Source organism: Castanea sativa, chromosome 1 (assembly GCF_040712315.1).
Source record: "Castanea sativa cultivar Marrone di Chiusa Pesio chromosome 1, ASM4071231v1".
Lineage (NCBI taxonomy): Eukaryota > Viridiplantae > Streptophyta > Magnoliopsida > Fagales > Fagaceae > Castanea > Castanea sativa.
The window spans coordinates 1,608,432-1,626,321 of NC_134013.1; the positions used below are offsets into that span (position 1 = coordinate 1,608,432).

Sequence of the window (17,890 nt, forward strand, 5' to 3'; positions counted from 1 at the left end):
TTAAAATCACCCGGTGGAGTTTTTATCGTGTAGGTTTTTCTTATTCGTAAACAAATCACCATGCTATTTAATTTCCACTACATATTTAGTTATTTGGTGATTTGTTTGTGCTACCACGCTCATTACATGTAATTGAACCTAATTAATTCACTTGACTAATTAATTAGTTAATTTATCACAATGGGTCAATACATTTTTGGCCTATTAAGTGATATCAGAGCAGGCATACTCTGATTAGGGTTTAATATTTGCTGTGAGATCCATTAACTCCTATTTGTCATAGAGGGCAGTCACTTATTGTACCTCCTTTATTTTATGGAACTAACTATGCATACTGAAAAATATGCATAAGAGCTTTCTTGCAGTCCTTAGATAATGAGAAGGTGTGGCAAGCAGTGGAGATAGGCTGGACCAAGCCGAAGGAAGCGTCGGCCGACTGGGATGATGCAAAGATCAAGGTGGCAAACTTCAACAGCATGGCACTGAATGCTTTATTCAGTGCGGTCACAAATGAGGAGTTTAAGAAGATCCCCTCCACTGAAATTGCAAAAGAGACGTGGACCATTCTCCAGACAACCTATGAAGGAACCAAGATTGTCAAGGATTCGAAACTTCAGAGGCTCATTATTAGCTTTGAAGAAATCAAGATGGAGGAGGATGAGTCACTTGATGAGTTCTATGCCAGGCTTAAGGACATAGTGAACTCGGCTTTTAATCTTGGAAAAACCATTCATGAACCCAAGATTGTGAGAAAGGTGCTCAGATATTTGCCCGAGAGATTTCATATCAAGATCACCGTCATTGAGGAATCAAAGGATATTGACAAGATTCCTTTGACAGGGCTTGTTGGAAATCTGCAGACGTATGAGTTGGGTTTGTTTAGGCTCGAGAAGTCAAGCAAGAGCAAGAGCATGACACTAAAGGCCAAGAGCAGTGACATTGATGAGTCTTCTGACGATGAAGATTCTAAAATGAAGTCCTACATCACCAAACAGTTCAAGAAGTTCATGAAGAATGCCAATGTAAAGGGTTTTGACAAGGACCGTAGGCAATCAAGTTCTTCTCAGTCTAAAAGCTAAGACAAAGGAAAAAATGATACTAGGGATGGTGGTCAGTAGACTGTTCCCTTAGGACCTAAGTGTTTCGGGTGTCAAGGTTTCAGTCACATGAAACAAGAGTGCCCTACCTATCTTAAGTTCATTGGGAAAAGTAAGGCACTTGCAGCAACTTTGAGCAACACAAAACCTGAGGTTAATCCCGAAAATGAAGATGACAAAATCCTAAATACCTTCACCGCCAGTGTAAATCCTATTGAGGGGATTGTAGAAGATGTGGATGAAGAAGAAAACTTGGTGGAATCAAAATTTGGGAAGATGGATGAGCAAGATGACATCCACACAGCCTATTCAAAGCTGTACAAGGTTTGGAAAAAACATGAGAAGTTGTATAGGTTAGCCACCAAGAAGCTCAGTAATGTGGAGCTTGAACGAGAACAACTCTCCACAAAGTTTGATGAAGCAAATTAGACCATTGGAGCACTGAGGTTTAAAAATAATTTCTTGGCTAAGAAGACCAAGAAGCTTGAGGCAGAACTGTTCCAAGTGAGAGCTTAATTGGAGAGGACCTCAAGTGCAAAACTTGATGAGATGCTCAGCATACAAAAATCTACCTCCGATCGAACTTGTTTAGGGTATGATTTTTTTTCTTCTTCTAATATTGCTTCTTCTAGTACTACTGTTTTTGTTTCTCCTACTAACAATATTAATTCTGAGAATAATGATGCTAAAACTGTGATAGCTAGTGAGAACATAGACAAGAGTAAATCTATCTTAGGAGCACCCCTAGACTTGTTAAGAAATAAACTAAAAACCCTAGGGCTAAGAAGAGTAATGCTCAAGAGTCTAAAGAGAAGAAGCAGCATCTTTGTCATCACTGTGGTGCAACTGGACATACTCGACCCAATTGCTATAAGTGGTTAGCCACTCAACAGAGCAATAACATGATTTCGTTGGAAAACCAAAATCAGCTTCCATCCTCTCTTGTTCCTCTTGGAGATCTTATCAAGGCCCTTATGTTCCTTTCGAACTTGAACGGTTTAAATTCTTCCCCCTCACCACCGGTTCAAGGTTTTGCTCAAAGGAAAGGTTCTTTCAAGGTGTGGAAGGAAAATGGCTCCAACTGATTTAGTCATTTTTTCTCTCTCCCTCTCTTTGTTATGTTTGCATTACTTGTGTGTTTCGCTTTCTTAATTTAAGATAGTCTAGTTTTTATGCATTATTTTATTTGACATGTTTTTGTTTGGTTGTTTTTCAGTTTTGTTTTTATTTTGTTTTCCTTCATAAAAATTTTAAAAAATACAAAAACAGTATATGTTTGTGTACATTGGTACTTGTATACCTTGAATGGCCAATGAAACAAAGTTTTCTAAACTTTATATCTCTTGTAGCATAGATGAGCGTCTCTATGCACAACTAAGCAAGTGAGCTCTGTGGCTCTTGTTTGTGATGAGTAAGGTTAAGTTATCTCTTGTACTTAATACTCGTATCACTCTTTTTGACGGGAATGATTAGAAAATCCCAAGAGAAATGCATAAATAACTATCTCACCAATATTATCCGCCAATCATGAAATGACATCTGTATGCTTCAGTATAGCAAAAGTGCAATGTCAAAAAACTTAGCATAATTGGGTATTTCTTTTCGCTCTCTTATATGCCCATGCATGATATACTTAACAAAAGAAAATTATGCAAAGAAAAATTAAAGCAAAAGATCAAAATGCTTTAAATATACGATTGCAAGTGTGTATTCTAGGAGATATGAGAATTATAGGATGTACCTCGAAGATGATAGTTCCCATCAAACAATTATGATTGTGTATGAGTTAAAGTGATTTTCTTATATCTCAAATCGTCATAACATAGAGACACTTATGTAATCATGTGATATTTTCACACACAACAAGCAATATTTTTTGCTACTTTTGATACATGTGCAGGTACAATGTGATTTAGCCATCACAAGGTCTACATATGTTAATGTATGCTCACTAAATTATTTTAACTTGTTTTTGAAATATAAAATTGGTTAGACTTGTTTAGTGTGTGTGTGTGTGTGTGTGTTTTGGATCTAAATGCATGACATTTATCTTGATTGAGAGATGAGTTTAAGAGCTTAAAATGTCGTTTGGATCTTTGTTTGAGTAGCATGCTTGATTGCATTCATATGTGTGTTTTTCTCTTCCTTGAAATCTTATTTTTTAGCAATCTCAATAGCTCCTTGATAGCTCTCGACAGCTAGGCTATCTATCAAGACTTTTTAGCTTTTCTTTATCGCAATCTTGATAGCTCTCGATAGCTAGCTCAATCTCTATTGCCTTTGAATAAAAAGAAACTGCTCAACCAAATCTTATTTTTAAAAATGGCTTGGCTTGTATCCAATACTCTAGTTCACTAGACACAACACAATGCAAATATATGTCTAAAATTGGTCATGTATTAACATCTTATTTTATTCAATGCACCCGAAACTTTTCCCTCTCCAAAACTAAGGATGCAACTAGGCCTTGAAGATTGTGCATTTTCTTTTCCCTAATGCAAAAACAAGATATTGACTTCTCAATGATAAAATCATGGCAACTTTCAACAAAATCAAGCTAATTCTTATAAAATGGGAAGAAACACACACACACACACACACCAAAGAACTAAGAAGACACTCACTAGATCCACAATTTACCATTCTACTCTCAAAACCATCTCATCCCTCAAACAATAATAACCCAAGTGTCTCACCACAAACTATAAGTATCATACACTAATACACATATTGCTTATATTCTCTCCTTTCCTAACCTACCCTCCTTGTGGATCTTGTTATTCTACTTTAAAATCATCAACTCCGATCATCGTAGGTTTTTTTTTTTGGGTAGAAAAGAAATGCTAAATTAGAGAAGTATCAATTTTCCTTGCTGCTGAATAGGATTTTTTTTTTTTTTTTTCCTACCGCATAATAAGCAAAATTCTAAACATCATCCATTTTCACTATTATGGGCTTTACTCTTGAAAATTTTGTCAAGCCCAAAATTAGGCCTTTCAAGTTTTAAAGTGAGCGGAAACGGCCGAATGACTCAAAAGTCCATTCAGCGGAGATTTCTATGCTTCTACGCCTTCTGGGCTCTGATCAAATAAGATTGATTGATTGATTCCACTGGGTTCATAAGCCACCCAATCCTGTAGTGACACGTAGCGAAAACAATGAACAATTTGGAAATAGCCTATAGCCCGAGGCAGAGGTAGCAACTAGCAAAGCAAAGTGAGCAAATATTTCTTTCATTAGAATCCACGTCTTGCTGTTCTCTCCGTTTGTTCAAATCTCCCTTTTACGTCGCCGTTTTGCCACCAGATTATCGGTACTATTCCTCTCCATTCTCGTTCAATTTCTCATCGATGCCGACCTCTTTTTCTCTGATTCTTCTGAATTTTTTTTTTGTCCCTCGATTTTGACGGATTTATGTGTATAAATTTTGTATATGATTTTGTTTTTTTGGGGATCGATAGGGTGTAATTTATTTTAGCTGGTTATGTGCTGTTCATACATTAAAATATTAACGACTTTGAAAATTAGAACCAATATGGTTTAGCACAGAATTTGATTTTGAATATAAATTCATGTGGTCAATTTTGATTACTCTTGTGAATCCATAACCGAGACCCCAAAGTTTTGGATCAACAAAACTTGGGTGCAGTTCCTTAATTACTATATTTTAGGTTATTTGGATATCTAAATAAATTAAACCATATAGTTACATTGACTAATAAACCACATTGTTGAATTTAATTATCTTTACAGAACCATGTGTTGCACTGATTAATAGTCAATACAGCTTTGTCAGCTACACGGTTGAATCTAAGGTACAACGTCTAAGGAACTGTACTTAAATTTTATCCAATTTATTAAGAATGACATATGTTCATTTTGCTATGAATGAATAGGTTCATTTTTGTTATTGAAATATTGTACTCGAGATACTGAAAGCATTGTCCTTCTTGGTATAAATTATTCAATGATGTGATTTAGAAACAATTAGGAGTGCTCCATAGAACATTTATTTGTTACTTCTGTGCTTTATATTTTAAAATGTCCCAAAAGTTTGTTGAAGGTTCGGTTTCAATCACGAATAATTCATTAATATCTTTCTCAAAGTAGGTGTGGCGGGACATAAAGATTCAATTGCAGCAGAGAAAAAATCAAGCGAGGCCATGGATAACATACCAACCTTCAATGCTGAGCATCTTCAAAGTAATATGAAGACTGTCTATTACAGGTTTGTTTTTAACGTTTGATGAAGTGAAACTAGTCTAATTGACTGAATTATAGACTAATACATTACACAGCGGTGTCGAATACTTTAATAATGTTAAGGCGCGACTTAATAAATGATGGAGGGGACGATTGTCTGCTGTACCTAATGAGTTTTAATAAAAGGCTTATTCGGTGTATCATATATAGTGGATTTGAACTTTCCTGGATGTGGTGCCTAGGGACATTCTAAAATGCAATAATATATGAAGTAAAAAATCACTTCTAAATTTGTTTTCTTGTAGGTAGAATCTAAGTATTTAACGTTTTTTTTTTTTTTTTTTTGCAGCCGGACTTTTCTGTCAATTATTGGCGGGGTCATTGCTGGAATTATGGGGTTCACAAGCTTGACTGGGTTTATTTTTTATTTCCTAATAATGGCAATCACTTCAGTTGGGCTACTAGCAAAGGCAGGGTTTACAGTTCATTCATACTTTGATAGCTGGAACCGGGTTTTACTTGATGGCTTTTTGGGCGGGCTTATGGTATGGCTCTTTATTATTAGTTCTTGTTCATCTCTTTTGTTTTTTCTCTTTATTTATTTATAATTTTTATTACCTGTTTGCTTAGGGCTTACCTCCTCCATCTCATTTTTGCCTTGATTATTTTACTTTAAGAAGTTCCAACTTTCTACTGTGCATTGTTGATTCACTTCTATTTTTAACATATTTTCTCAATTAAGGGGAGGCTCAACAGAGATGAATCTTACTTTTCAATTTATTGCCTCTGGAACTATAATTGATACTTTGGCTTTTCTCACGTTTCTGGTTGTTGATCAGATCCAAACCTGGTTAATGAGAACACTCTGGAAGTGTTTGAAATTTGTGTTCAATTCTCCTAGCCTCCTCCAAGCAAATAATTGTGCATGCTTTCTTCTTTTTGATTGAGTGCCCTATTGTTTATTTCTCTTTTTTGCAACTTCTTGTGAATGATGTTAGCCTCAGGAAGTTACTTAGGTTGGTTTAAGATGAATCTGTTGATAGGGAAAAACTTCTGCCTTCGATTATGCTTTGTTATTAAGTTCATTAGTAAGAGATTTTCTGTTTTTCATAGCTTGACCTTGTTGGCAATTGGCCAATCCATTCTCTTGCAATAAATTATCTGAGAACTTATATCTGACTGAAGAAAAATGCTTATTATCTCGTTGGGATAGGTTTTGTTATTTGTGCTTGGAACTCAGAAATTTTGAGTCTTTGATTACTGATAAAAATATCTAATTAATGCTAAATTGAAGAGAGAATGACTTTTTCAGGATGTCACCAAAAAAAAAAAGGGAAGCTTACTCATTGGCCATTTAATTTATGTTGTTTGTTTGACTTATTCATGTATACATGTCAACATTACAATGTAATTCCAACTTTCTATTATCTTCTTGACATCTTGTTTTTTTTATTTTGCAGTCATTTGTGCTTTTCTGGACGTATCCTTTCTAAATGTTGAGTATTTACTAGTAATGGAATAAATTTTGGACTATTGCTATTGTTTTTATACACTTCTAATAATGACAGTGGAAGTAGGGCTGAGACTAGAATTAGTACTATCTAATCTTCTCTGAAGTGAAAATTTTGTGCAAGACAACCTGATTTGACAGCCCAATTAATGTTGGGGTTGTTGAGAGAGAGGACTAAGGGTAAAGTTTCTCTACCGACTTCATCAATTCATCATGAATCCAATTTGGAAATATATGAAAAAATCAAATATTTTTGGCAGCACCTGGTTCGTGCTATTAAACATTTGGCATGATTGTTCTGAACTTTTCTTTTTTTTCAGCCCCATGTTAGTTAATCGCACTGATACCTTACTGAAACATTCTCTGGAAATTACTAAAGATTCTTAAGTATTAGCTCAAGTTTTTTATTCTTGTTATTGTCTCATTTTTTTGGTAGATTTTTTGTTTTATATTTTCTGCATTCCTTGACATAAGAAGATTTGCCTATGACTTGGTGCACATATTCTGATGGATTTATTGCTAAACGGGAATGGAGGAAAGCTATGATGTTGCAAATGCTCTAGCTGTGATGCTTCTACATGGGGCTTGGAAATAGATTTAATAGTTTTGTATCAGTTTTTATGACATTGTGTGGTTAACCCAAGTGTACCTTAATCTTGCCTCTTCTTTTTTCTTCTAAGTTTTCATGAATACTATTTGGCTGGAGAGAAATGTGTTAAGAGTGGTTCGCTATTGCTGGCAATCTGATGAGAAGGAAATTTTGTATGAAAGCTGCTCAGCACAATGGCTTACACTCAGCAACACCTTTTTTTTTTCTTCTTTCAATTGAGTTTGTACTTTGGATTATGCATGTCAGTCAATCTTTGTGAGGTGTCAAGAGTACTCGTGAATTAAAAGAAAAATATAACCTTTTTTGTAATAAGCATGAAGGTTTACGACTTTGTAAACAAATAGAAAGACTTTACGACTCGTGAAAGTGGCAATTTAGTGATGAGTTACCACTTGTTTTAATATTATAAGCCACTTTAACTCCTTTATGTGGATGTTCAAATTCAAAGTTAGGTATTGAATTAGGAATGTGTTAAACACCAAACCTTGTTTGGTAGTATGGACTCCATAAAGGCATATGTAAATACTTCAAGGTTTTGTTAAATGGATGAAAATTTAAAAATTCAAGTAATTGTAACTCTTGAGGGTAAAATTGTTTTTCATTATGTACAATCATCTATAATGTTAAATTAAAAAATAAAAATAAAAATGAGAGACTCAAGAGTTCAATTTAAAGAAGGATTGGAATTTCAAATAATAAAATGGTCACTTTTAGCAAAAGGACTATGACTGATTGAAAATCATGCAATTTCAACAGTAAAGAAGCATCCTTCACAATTGATTTGAATGAATACAATAAAATGGAAGTTTATTATTATTATTATTAAGTAATGTGGATATGGGTTTAGCAAAAAAAAAAAAAAAAGTAATGTGGATATGTTTTTATTTGAGTGGTGGGGAACTTTATTAAGGTATGATTGTCTATATTTGGTGGAATTCGATTAAAATGGTGAAAAAAAAAATTCATACCTATATTTTAAATCTAAAAATCTAAAAAAAAAAATTTGCAATTTGGTAAAGCTACTTGACTCAACCATGGTGTCTAAGCTCAACTTTTATTATATAGTATACTAGTCGTTAATTTGTATTATGCACGGAAACCTACTTATTTGTGAGGTACATTAAAATAATTTTATAAAAAATTTAAGAAATTACACCATTACATGATTTGCTCTTGTATGACTTCAATTTGTGTTACAATTTGATGAATAAGCCATTGCTTGAACTTACAACGGCTTACAAAAAATTTGTCAAATAGTTTCAGATATAATAAAAAAATAACTTAAAAATTCAGATATTAAAATTTCTGGAAGACCAAAATATATTGAAGAATTAGATGATTTACTACTTAAAAATTATTGAAACAAAACAAAATATATATGACTAAACAATAGATAAATATAAGGGAAAGATGAGTTACATTTAAAAGAATAATTTCAATTATTGCCAGCTTTTTTTATCTTGTAAAAAACGGCTAGAGAAAGTTTAGTGGTTCATGTATGAAAATACATGAAAAATCATAATATAATTTTTTTTAACAAAATAGAAGAGAAGAAAATAACATAAGAAAAGTCTATACCTCTACTTAGTTTTAAAAAAAATATATTGAAGTTTGCTTTACTTTTATAGTGTTCATGATTAACCTTGCAAATTTGAAAACAAATTATCAATGTTTGAGTTAGAGTTTGACTTGTTAGGGAGATAGAATTTCACTCCTCATTAAGTTTTGATTAAACGAAAAAGATTTGTTTTAAAAAAATGATAACGATAAGTTTGAGTTTGAGTTTTAATTGGACTTGTTACAGAGATAGAGTTTCACTCCTTGTTAAGTTTGAACTAAATGAAAATAATTTTATTTAAAGAAAATGATAATTTTATTTAAATATTTTTAAAAAATATAATGATGAGTTTGAGTTTTAGTTAGAGTTGTTAAAGAGATAAAGTTTCAATCCTTGTTAAGTTTAAACTAAACAAAAATAATTTTATTTAAATAAAATGATAATTTTATTTAAATATTAATATTAATGAAAATGATGAATTTGAGTTTAATTTGGACTTGTTAGAAAAATAGAATTTCACTCCTTGTTAAATTTGGACTAAACAAAAATAATTTTATTTAAATAAGTGATAATTGTGGAAGTTTTAAAGGTTTCAGTTTTATATAGAATATATAGATGATATAATTTATATAAGATAGAAAGATAATGAGAAAGGGAAATGTGGGGTTAATAATGTAGGTATTTAAGTAACGTGGATATGTTTTTATTTGAGTGGTGGGGAACTTTATTATTTGATGATTGTCTATATTTGGTGGAATTCGATTATAATGGTGAAAAAAAAATTCATAGCTAATAGAATAAAAACAAGTGTATATTGAAATATAAATATTTTATACAATTTTGAATCTAGATTATCTTTGGATTATTTATTAGTATTATAAATGAATCCTTAACCATATATACCTGCATTTATTGTTGAAATTAAAGCCTTTGCACCGACGTTGAAGCCAGCTGGAGCTACACACCCGACAAAACTATATCACTTAATGGAATACAGATGGACTTGGAATGCTAGCTAGCAAAACTCAATTTTACCACTTAATGGAATTGAGATGGACTAAGAATGCTAGCAAAAGTTAACCATCTCTTACCGGTTCCTTAAAAAAAACATTTGATATATATCCTTCCAAACACGATATATGCAGCAATATATATATATATATATATATATATATATATATATACCGGTTCCTTAAAAAAAACATTTGATATATATCCTTCCAACACGATATATGCAGCAATATATATATATATATATATATATATATATATATATATATATATATATATATATATACCGGTTCCTTAAAAAAAACATTTGATATATATCCTTCCAACACGATATATGCAGCAATATATATATCTTATTAATATGTCAAATTTTATTTAGAAAACTAGAAAGAAACATGTTCAATCAATTTTTGGTTACGGTTAAAAATATATAAAACTAAAATCATTTTAGGAGGGGAAAATATATTGTTATTATTGAAGGGGAATATGTTATCTTTAAAAAGTATAAAAAATAAATGATAATAGGATCTCAATTTATTGGTCATAATTTATTTTCCTTCATAAACATTTGTTTATAAACACTAAATTATGGAGAAAACTACCTAAGAAATGTTCACACTAAATTATGCTTTTACTAATTAGGTTAAACTGGAGCTAATGTTGATGTTAAAAATGTTGCTTATTGTGGGAAATAAAAATTTGATAAGGCTACATTGCCACGTGTTATACCTAAGGCCGAGGAGGCCACTGCAGCGTCAAGGAGGTAAGACCATTTTAGGGGCACGTTACTAGAGGAGGTCATACTAAAGAGAAGGAGCTTCGGGGAAAGGACCAGCCCTAACTGAAGGAATGGTGGCTGTCACCACATTTAATGTTTCCCACCAAATCTTCTGATCGCATTTATGTGGAGAAGACTCATGAATAGTACTGCCTTAATTGCCATAACTCACAAGGAGTTTTGGAAGGTGTCTAAAGTGACAAACACTCAAGTGGTAGCCTGAGCGACCAACAACTAGAGGGCTAAGATCATCTAAAGGGGGTTATATAATGGGAGAGACCTTTCAGAGGAAGGGGTTGAAAAATTTATAAAGAAGACACTGTAGCAATTGGAACTGAAATTGTATCCTAGTCTAAAAGAAATATATTTAAGAACTACTCTCCTCGAATTTTGGCCGAGGAGTGATTTTCTTTGCATACAACTTAATTTTCTTTACTTTCTTACTATCCTTAATCTACTGTGCGCGTTGGTTCTTCCATTGAAGCCCAGCCTATAAGCCGACTCTTTATAAATTAATTGTGTTGAGCACTTTGGGCCCTAGTCCTATTGCATTTTGGGCCTAGGATCCAAAACCCGCCCTTACACTTACTAACATACTCTTTTCGCCCTTACACTTGCTAACATCCTCTTTGCTTAAGGACATGTACTTTACAATTATCCTCTCTTTCAGAATTAAAATTCATTAATTTAAAATTTTCATTAAAGAATATTTTAAAATACTTTGTTAAATTACCGATTGTCCCAAAAGTTTAAGCTATTAAGAAATTGTGAATTTAATTTCTTAACTATAAGTTTAACATACTTGGTATGACATTTTTTTTTATTTTATCAACTGAGTTTTGAAAAACATGTTGATGAGAGATTTGTTGCAAGAATTTTGGTGCTCGAAAAACTTTGGATTGTTATTCTAATCAGGTTAAACCTATCTAAATGAGTTAGGATCTCCTGCTCTGATACCATGTTAAATTACTGATTGTCCAAAAAGTTTAAGCTATTAGGAAATTGTGAATTTAATTTCTTAACTATAAGTTTAACATACTTGGTATGACATTTTTTTTATTTTATCAACTGAGTTTTGAAAAACATGTTGATGAGAGATTTGTTGCAAGAATTTTGGTGCTCGAAAAACTTTGGATTGCTATTCTAATCAGATTAAACCTATCTAAATAAGTTAGGATCTCCTGCTCTGATACCATGTTAAATTACCGATTGTCCCAAAAGTTTAAACTATTAGAAAATTGTGAATTTAATTTTTTTAACTATAAGTTTAACATACTTGGTATGACATTTTTTTTTATTTTATCAACTGAGTTTTGAAAAACACGTTGATGAGAGATTTGTTGCAAGAATTTTGGTGCTCGAAAAACTTTGGATTGCTATTCTAATCAGGTTAAACCTATCTAAATGAGTTCAAATAATTTTGTTAATCACTTCTATTCCATCTCTATCGCGGGGCCCCCAACATAAATGAATTAATTTTGTGGTTCGCTTCTATTCAATCACGGGTCCCCAACACAAAGGACTATAAATTTGCGTTCTCACTTCTCACACTCGACCCTCCCATAACACAAGCAAATATGGCGAAACTCTCTCTCTTTTCTTTAGCAAATCTTCTCTTTGCTCTAATAATCTTCCAATGTGTGATTTCTCAAAGCAAGCTTGTTATGGGTTCACCACTATATACTGATTCACGGTGGATTGTGGACGGAGAAGGGAGACGAGTGAAGTTAGCATGTGTGAATTGGCCATCACATATCGATGCCGTTTTGGCTGAAGGCCTTAGCAAGCAACCCTTGGATGCAATCTCCAAGAGGATTGTGTCAATGGGATTCAACTGTGTTAGGTTTACCTGGCCAACTTTCTTGTTCACAAGTGACTCGCTAGGTGCTCTTACTGTAAGACAGTCCTTTCAAAATCTAAATCTATCTCAAGCTCTTGCTGGCATCGAGTATAACAACCCATTTATCATTGATCTTCCACTTCGAAAAGCTTTTGAGGTAAGATGCTTGCTTATGATGCCTTTTAAAAGCATCTCATGCATCATATCCACGTTTCAAAATCAACGTTACTTGCACTTAAATGAAAGTATTTTTATTAGTTTTTATTTATTTATTGAGTTCTGTGATTTTTTTAATCTTATCGTTATACTAATTAAAATTGAATCTTATATTTCTTATATTTAATAGTTAGATAGACACCGGGTCCATCGTACACGAATTCATATTTTTATGTAATTATCCACAAATATAATTGCTTATACATAAATTTTCATGAAGAAGAATAAATTATTGCAATTTAAAAAAAAAAAAAATTTGTTTCACTCAAGAAAAGTAAGAATAATATTCTTTTTTATTTCCCCTTCTCCCTAACTGCGTTATGTTCCGGTTTTTTTCTTTTTTCTCTCTACTTTCTTTTTCTTTTATAGATTCTGTACCTTAAAAGAAATTAAGTAAATAAGCTTTTGTACTTTATTTTTTCTTTTATGTTGGCATTTTTTCTGGATTGGGCAAAGCACAATCCTAAGAACTTGACTATACAGCAACTAAAAATTTGACATGTATTCTCAGGCAGTGGTGTATAACCTTGGTGCCAACCATTTGATGGCTATACTGGACAATCACATAAGCAAGCCTGGTTGGTGTTGCAGCCTTGATGATGGCAATGGCTTTTTCGGCGATGAGTATTTCAATGTAGACGTCTGGCTTAAGGGACTAAATCGAGTAGCTTCCATGTTTAAAGGATTTCCCAATGTGGTAGGCATGAGCTTAAGGAATGAGCTCCGAGGCTCCAGACAAAATGTAGATGATTGGTTTAGGTAGATACTCTCTCTCTCTCTAATAAATTATCTGAATTCTCAATTATGTGTCTTAAATTGTTGTACAATTCAAAACCAATAAATGTCTGTGTAATATTAATAAATCTCAAATGCAATTTTTCAGGAACATTTTAAGAAGGGTCCTGTTAACTAATAAAGCCCTCTAAGAAATACCATTTGTCATGATAAAACTAATTTTGCTTTTTGCAAATGAATGTAGATACATGCAGCAAGGAGCAGAGACAGTGCACGCAGCAAATCCAAATGTTCTTGTCATTCTCTCTGGCTTGAGTTACGACTTAGACTTGTCTTTCCTTGGAAATAGATCAGTGGATCTCTCGTTCACTAACAAACTAGTATTTGAGGCACACAGGTACAAATTTTCAGATACACCTACATGGGCAAACCATAGTGCGGACGAAGCTTGTGGAATCATCCAAGATGACATGACGAGCAAGTCAGGATTTTTGTTGGACAAGGGGTTTCCATTATTTGTGAGTGAATTTGGGATAGACGAAAGTGCGAACAATGCCACTGACGAAAGCTTCATGAATTGCTTCTTGAGTTATGCAGCTGAGCATGACCTTGATTGGGCCATTTGGGCACTCCCTGGGAGTTACTACATCAGACAAGGAAAAACTAATACGGAGGAGACCTACGGGCTACTTAATTTTGATTGGAGTGATGTTCAAAATCCAAGACTTTTGCAGAGGATATCCACAATTCAGTCTCCCTTTAAAGGTAAAGATTAGATTTTGTTTTCCTTGTTTTTTTTTTTTATAAATAAAAAAACAAATTCAAAACTTCATAGGTTTTTTTTTGGGTATAATTCAATAGTAAAGAGATAGAGGATTTAAAACATGGATGTTTGTGTTGAAAATACCAAGAATTGATTCTTGGTATGTGAAAAATTTTAAATGGATCAACTTCATCCTTCCATCGATGGCATTGGTTTAAGTTTGTTTCCTTAATATGGTGTTGGCTTGATTTTGGTCACTTAATTATGTTTGATTTGGTCCCTCAAAAATAGGGTGACTTTGTACTTAGTTTGTCAAGTAAATCAAAAATAGATAGAGACACCAAATTGTTTATGTTTTGAAATTTGAAGGACCAAATCCATTCTTTTTGAATTTAAGTGACAAAAATCAAATCTGCTCCAAATTTTAGGGATGGAAAGTATAATATATACTAATTTTTAGTATTTCTCTTAATGTGTAAACCTAACCCATTATGTCAATTGTTCTTTTAAGAGGGTATGGTAAATCAGAGTAACACATTATAAGATTGTGCTTATGTGACATGCAGGGCCAGGTTTACCAGGTTTACGAGGAATTACTACTGGGCAATTAACTAATACAGGGCAATTAATTTTCCATCCTTCAACTGGTTTATGTGTCATAAGAAGATCAGTGTTTGAACTCATAAGAAGATCAGTGATTGCACCATTGACATTAGGACCCTGCACCCACCCTAAAGCCTTGTGGAGCTACACACCCGAGAAAACTATATCCCTTTATGGAGCAGATTTTTGCATACAAGCAGATAGACCAGGAAAGCCAGGAAAGCTTAGTAATATATGCTTCAACCCTGACACAAAGTGGGAAGCCATCTCAGATTCTAAGCTACATCTCTCATCCACTGTTGGTGATGGCAAAACTGTTTGCTTGGATGTAGATTTTAACACAAACAATGTTGTGACAAATCGGTGCAAATGTTTGAGTGATGATACAACATGTGACCCAAGTAGCCAATGGTTCAAGCTCATTAAAATATGAACCGTGATTCAATTAGCTGATTGATTAATTTTACCTCTAGACGCTATAATTCAATTTACTCTAGGATTCGTTGCAGATCTTGTTGATTTTTTGGAATAATATTACTCTTAGCTCTTCATGATTCTGGTGCACCCTATACTTTCAAATAATTTGTTCCCAAAAGTTCTGTGCATTCAATTTTTTTTTATATCGATTGAGCCACATGTAATGAATACGAATGCATGTGTAATTAAAAAAGAAACTGTACGGTTAAGAATTGAATATAGAATAAAACCTAGTCACGCTACTATCAAATGAATTTAAACCCTATCTTCATGCGTCCACATAATCTTGTGGTCCTCTTCAACATCACAGGTCCCTAACACAAACAAGGCCTATAAATTTAAACTCTTGGTTCTCACACTCTCATAACACAAGCAAATATGGGGAAACTCTCTCTTTTCTTTGGTAAATCTTCTATCTACTGTAAGAATCTCTCAATGTGTCATTTCCCAAAGCAAGCTTGTTATGGGTTTTCCACTACATACTGATTCACGGTGGATTGTGAACGAATAATGGGAAACGAGTGAAGTTGGCATGCGTGAATTGGCCATCACATCTTGAAACCGTTGTGGCTGAAGGCCTTAGCAAGCAACCAGTGGATGCAATCTCCAACAGGATTGTATCAATGGGATTCAATTGTGTTGGGTTAACTTGGCCAACATTCTTGTCCTCAGATGACTCACTAGGTGGCTAGGTGCTGTTACTGTAAGACAGTCCTTTCAGAATCTAGGTCTATCTCAAGCTCTTGCTGGTATCCAGTCTAACAACCCCTCTATCATTGATCTTCCAACACAAAAAGCTTTTCAGGAAAGATGCTTATTGTGGCCTTTAAAAGCGTCTCATGTGTGTGTGTATATAGATATATATATATTTTTAAATCAATATTATGAACATGAATTTGGGATGGACGAAAGAGAGAGAGACCAATGCATCAGATCCAGGGGCGAAGCCAGGGGTTCGAGGGGGGCAGTTGCCCCTTGGCTCCTTGAAAAAAATTCTTGAAGCAGGTATATTATAAACTATTATTTGGCACTTTATTCTGACAAAAAAAAAGGCTTCCACTTTAATACATGTATAACCTTTAACACTAAGGGTCCGTTTGGATAGAATTTATTTTACTGAAAACACTGTAACAAAATAATTTTTAAATATGTGAATAGTGCCGTGTGACCTATTTTTAATGAAAAAGTTGCTGAAAAGTGAATTTTGTGGGTCCATGAACAGTATACAGTGCACTGTTCACGGTTGAATTGGTCCACTATTGCGGCTACTGTTCATGCAGAGTGCATAAACAGTAGCCTCTGCATCCTGAAACGTGTGCCCAGAAAAAAAAAGAAAAACGCAGCAGAGGAAACGCAACGCTGAATAATCCGTATCCAAACGGATACTAAGAGGACGTTTGAATCTAGCTTTTTTGTTGCTACGTCCACGTTTTGAGTTTTGCTTTTATTTTTTTCTCTGCTGCGAGGAGACAAGTGCGCAATGCGCGCACTGTGCGTGCACTGTTCACGTACTTTTTTAGAAATTTTTTATTAAAAATGGGTCCCGCAGCACTATTCATACATTTAAAAATTATTTTACTACAGTGTTTTCAGTTTTCAGCAATAAGTTCTATCCAAACGGACCCTAAGAAAGTAGGAAAAAAAAATCTTCTCCCACGTATCAAATTATATCACTTTTTCACCAAATTTACTATTCTCATTAGTTTTATCTCACTATGTACGTCTTCACCTATTTTATTGTCCCTTTTTTTATCAATTATTATTTTCAGTTTACTATTCACAACTATTTTCTTCTGAAATAATGTTATGAATACTACAAATTTTACAAATTGACATGTTATCAATAATAAAAAAAATTCATTCAAAAATTTATTTATTATATTGTTTAAGTGTCTTACATTCTTGTCATATCAGTTTGTGAACTTTTTACAGTAGAATTTATAGTCTTTTTAGCTTTGAGAAATTCTATGTCCACAATATTTTAATAACACTTTCACAACAAATCTTAAATAACAGGTTATTATTAGTTGTTATTGGTGAGCAAAAAAATAATTTTAATGATGGGTTGAAATTTGAATTAGTAACAACTTACCACTTATAATTTATTGTGAAAGTATTGTGAAAATCTTGCTTATCCCATTTTTCATGGCAATCTAATTAGTGGTCCCCATAAGTAACATATAATTATTAGACAAAAAAAAAAAAAACTTAAAATGTCCTTTTAATCTCCCCCCCCCCGACTGAAATCCTAGCTCCGCCACTGATCGGATCTATGCTTATTTTCAAGTCCCTAAAGCATTTCATCTCTTACTACGTCATTCCTTGTCTCTGGATGCTAGGTATTCACCATAAGCCTTTCCTTAGTATGAAGATTTCAATTTGTTAAAAAAAAAAAAAAAAAAGAAGAAGAAGAAGAAGAAGAAGGAAAGTAGAATCTAACCATAACTTTAGAGGGAGATTGGATTGTGGAGATCCTAGCAAAAATCCTG

The 17,890-nt window shown here is 33.3% G+C and overlaps 2 protein-coding genes across 3 annotated transcripts; both read left to right on the plus strand.

Moving 5' to 3' along the window:
* The first annotated feature begins 4,167 nt into the window (after positions 1-4,167).
* LOC142622797 (uncharacterized) lies at positions 4,168-7,712 on the plus strand. 2 transcript variants are annotated; one of them, XM_075796333.1, is made up of 5 exons: positions 4,168-4,410; positions 5,205-5,325; positions 5,650-5,845; positions 6,761-6,780; positions 7,288-7,712. In XM_075796333.1, exons 2-5 carry the CDS (start codon positions 5,261-5,263, stop codon positions 7,316-7,318), a joined length of 312 nt encoding a protein of 103 aa, XP_075652448.1. In that variant the 5' UTR covers positions 4,168-4,410; positions 5,205-5,260; the 3' UTR covers positions 7,319-7,712. The 2 variants fall into 2 exon arrangements, with proteins under 2 accessions (XP_075652448.1, XP_075652447.1); XM_075796332.1 differs by having other exon boundaries at positions 4,171-4,410; positions 5,208-5,325.
* A 4,614-nt stretch (positions 7,713-12,326) lies between these two features.
* On the plus strand, positions 12,327-15,488 carry LOC142643444 (glycosyl hydrolase 5 family protein-like). The gene is made up of 4 exons (XM_075818079.1): positions 12,327-12,764; positions 13,335-13,582; positions 13,803-14,323; positions 14,888-15,488. The coding sequence occupies exons 1-4, from the start codon at positions 12,345-12,347 to the stop codon at positions 15,355-15,357; spliced, it is 1,659 nt and encodes a 552-aa protein (XP_075674194.1). The 5' UTR covers positions 12,327-12,344; the 3' UTR covers positions 15,358-15,488.
* The last annotated feature ends 2,402 nt before the right edge of the window (positions 15,489-17,890 follow it).

Coding starts and splice junctions, on each gene's coding strand:
- LOC142622797 (XM_075796333.1), top strand. CDS start 5,261: ATGGATAACATACCAACCTTCAATGCTGAGCATCTTCAAAGTAATATG. Junction 5,326..5,649: donor ATGAAGACTGTCTATTACAG/GTTTGTTTTTAA, acceptor TTTTTTTTGCAG/CCGGACTTTTCTGTCAATTA. Junction 5,846..6,760: donor GCTTTTTGGGCGGGCTTATG/GTATGGCTCTTT, acceptor TTTATTTTGCAG/TCATTTGTGCTTTTCTGGAC.
- LOC142643444 (XM_075818079.1), top strand. CDS start 12,345: ATGGCGAAACTCTCTCTCTTTTCTTTAGCAAATCTTCTCTTTGCTCTA. Junction 12,765..13,334: donor CACTTCGAAAAGCTTTTGAG/GTAAGATGCTTG, acceptor ATGTATTCTCAG/GCAGTGGTGTATAACCTTGG. Junction 13,583..13,802: donor AATGTAGATGATTGGTTTAG/GTAGATACTCTC, acceptor AAATGAATGTAG/ATACATGCAGCAAGGAGCAG.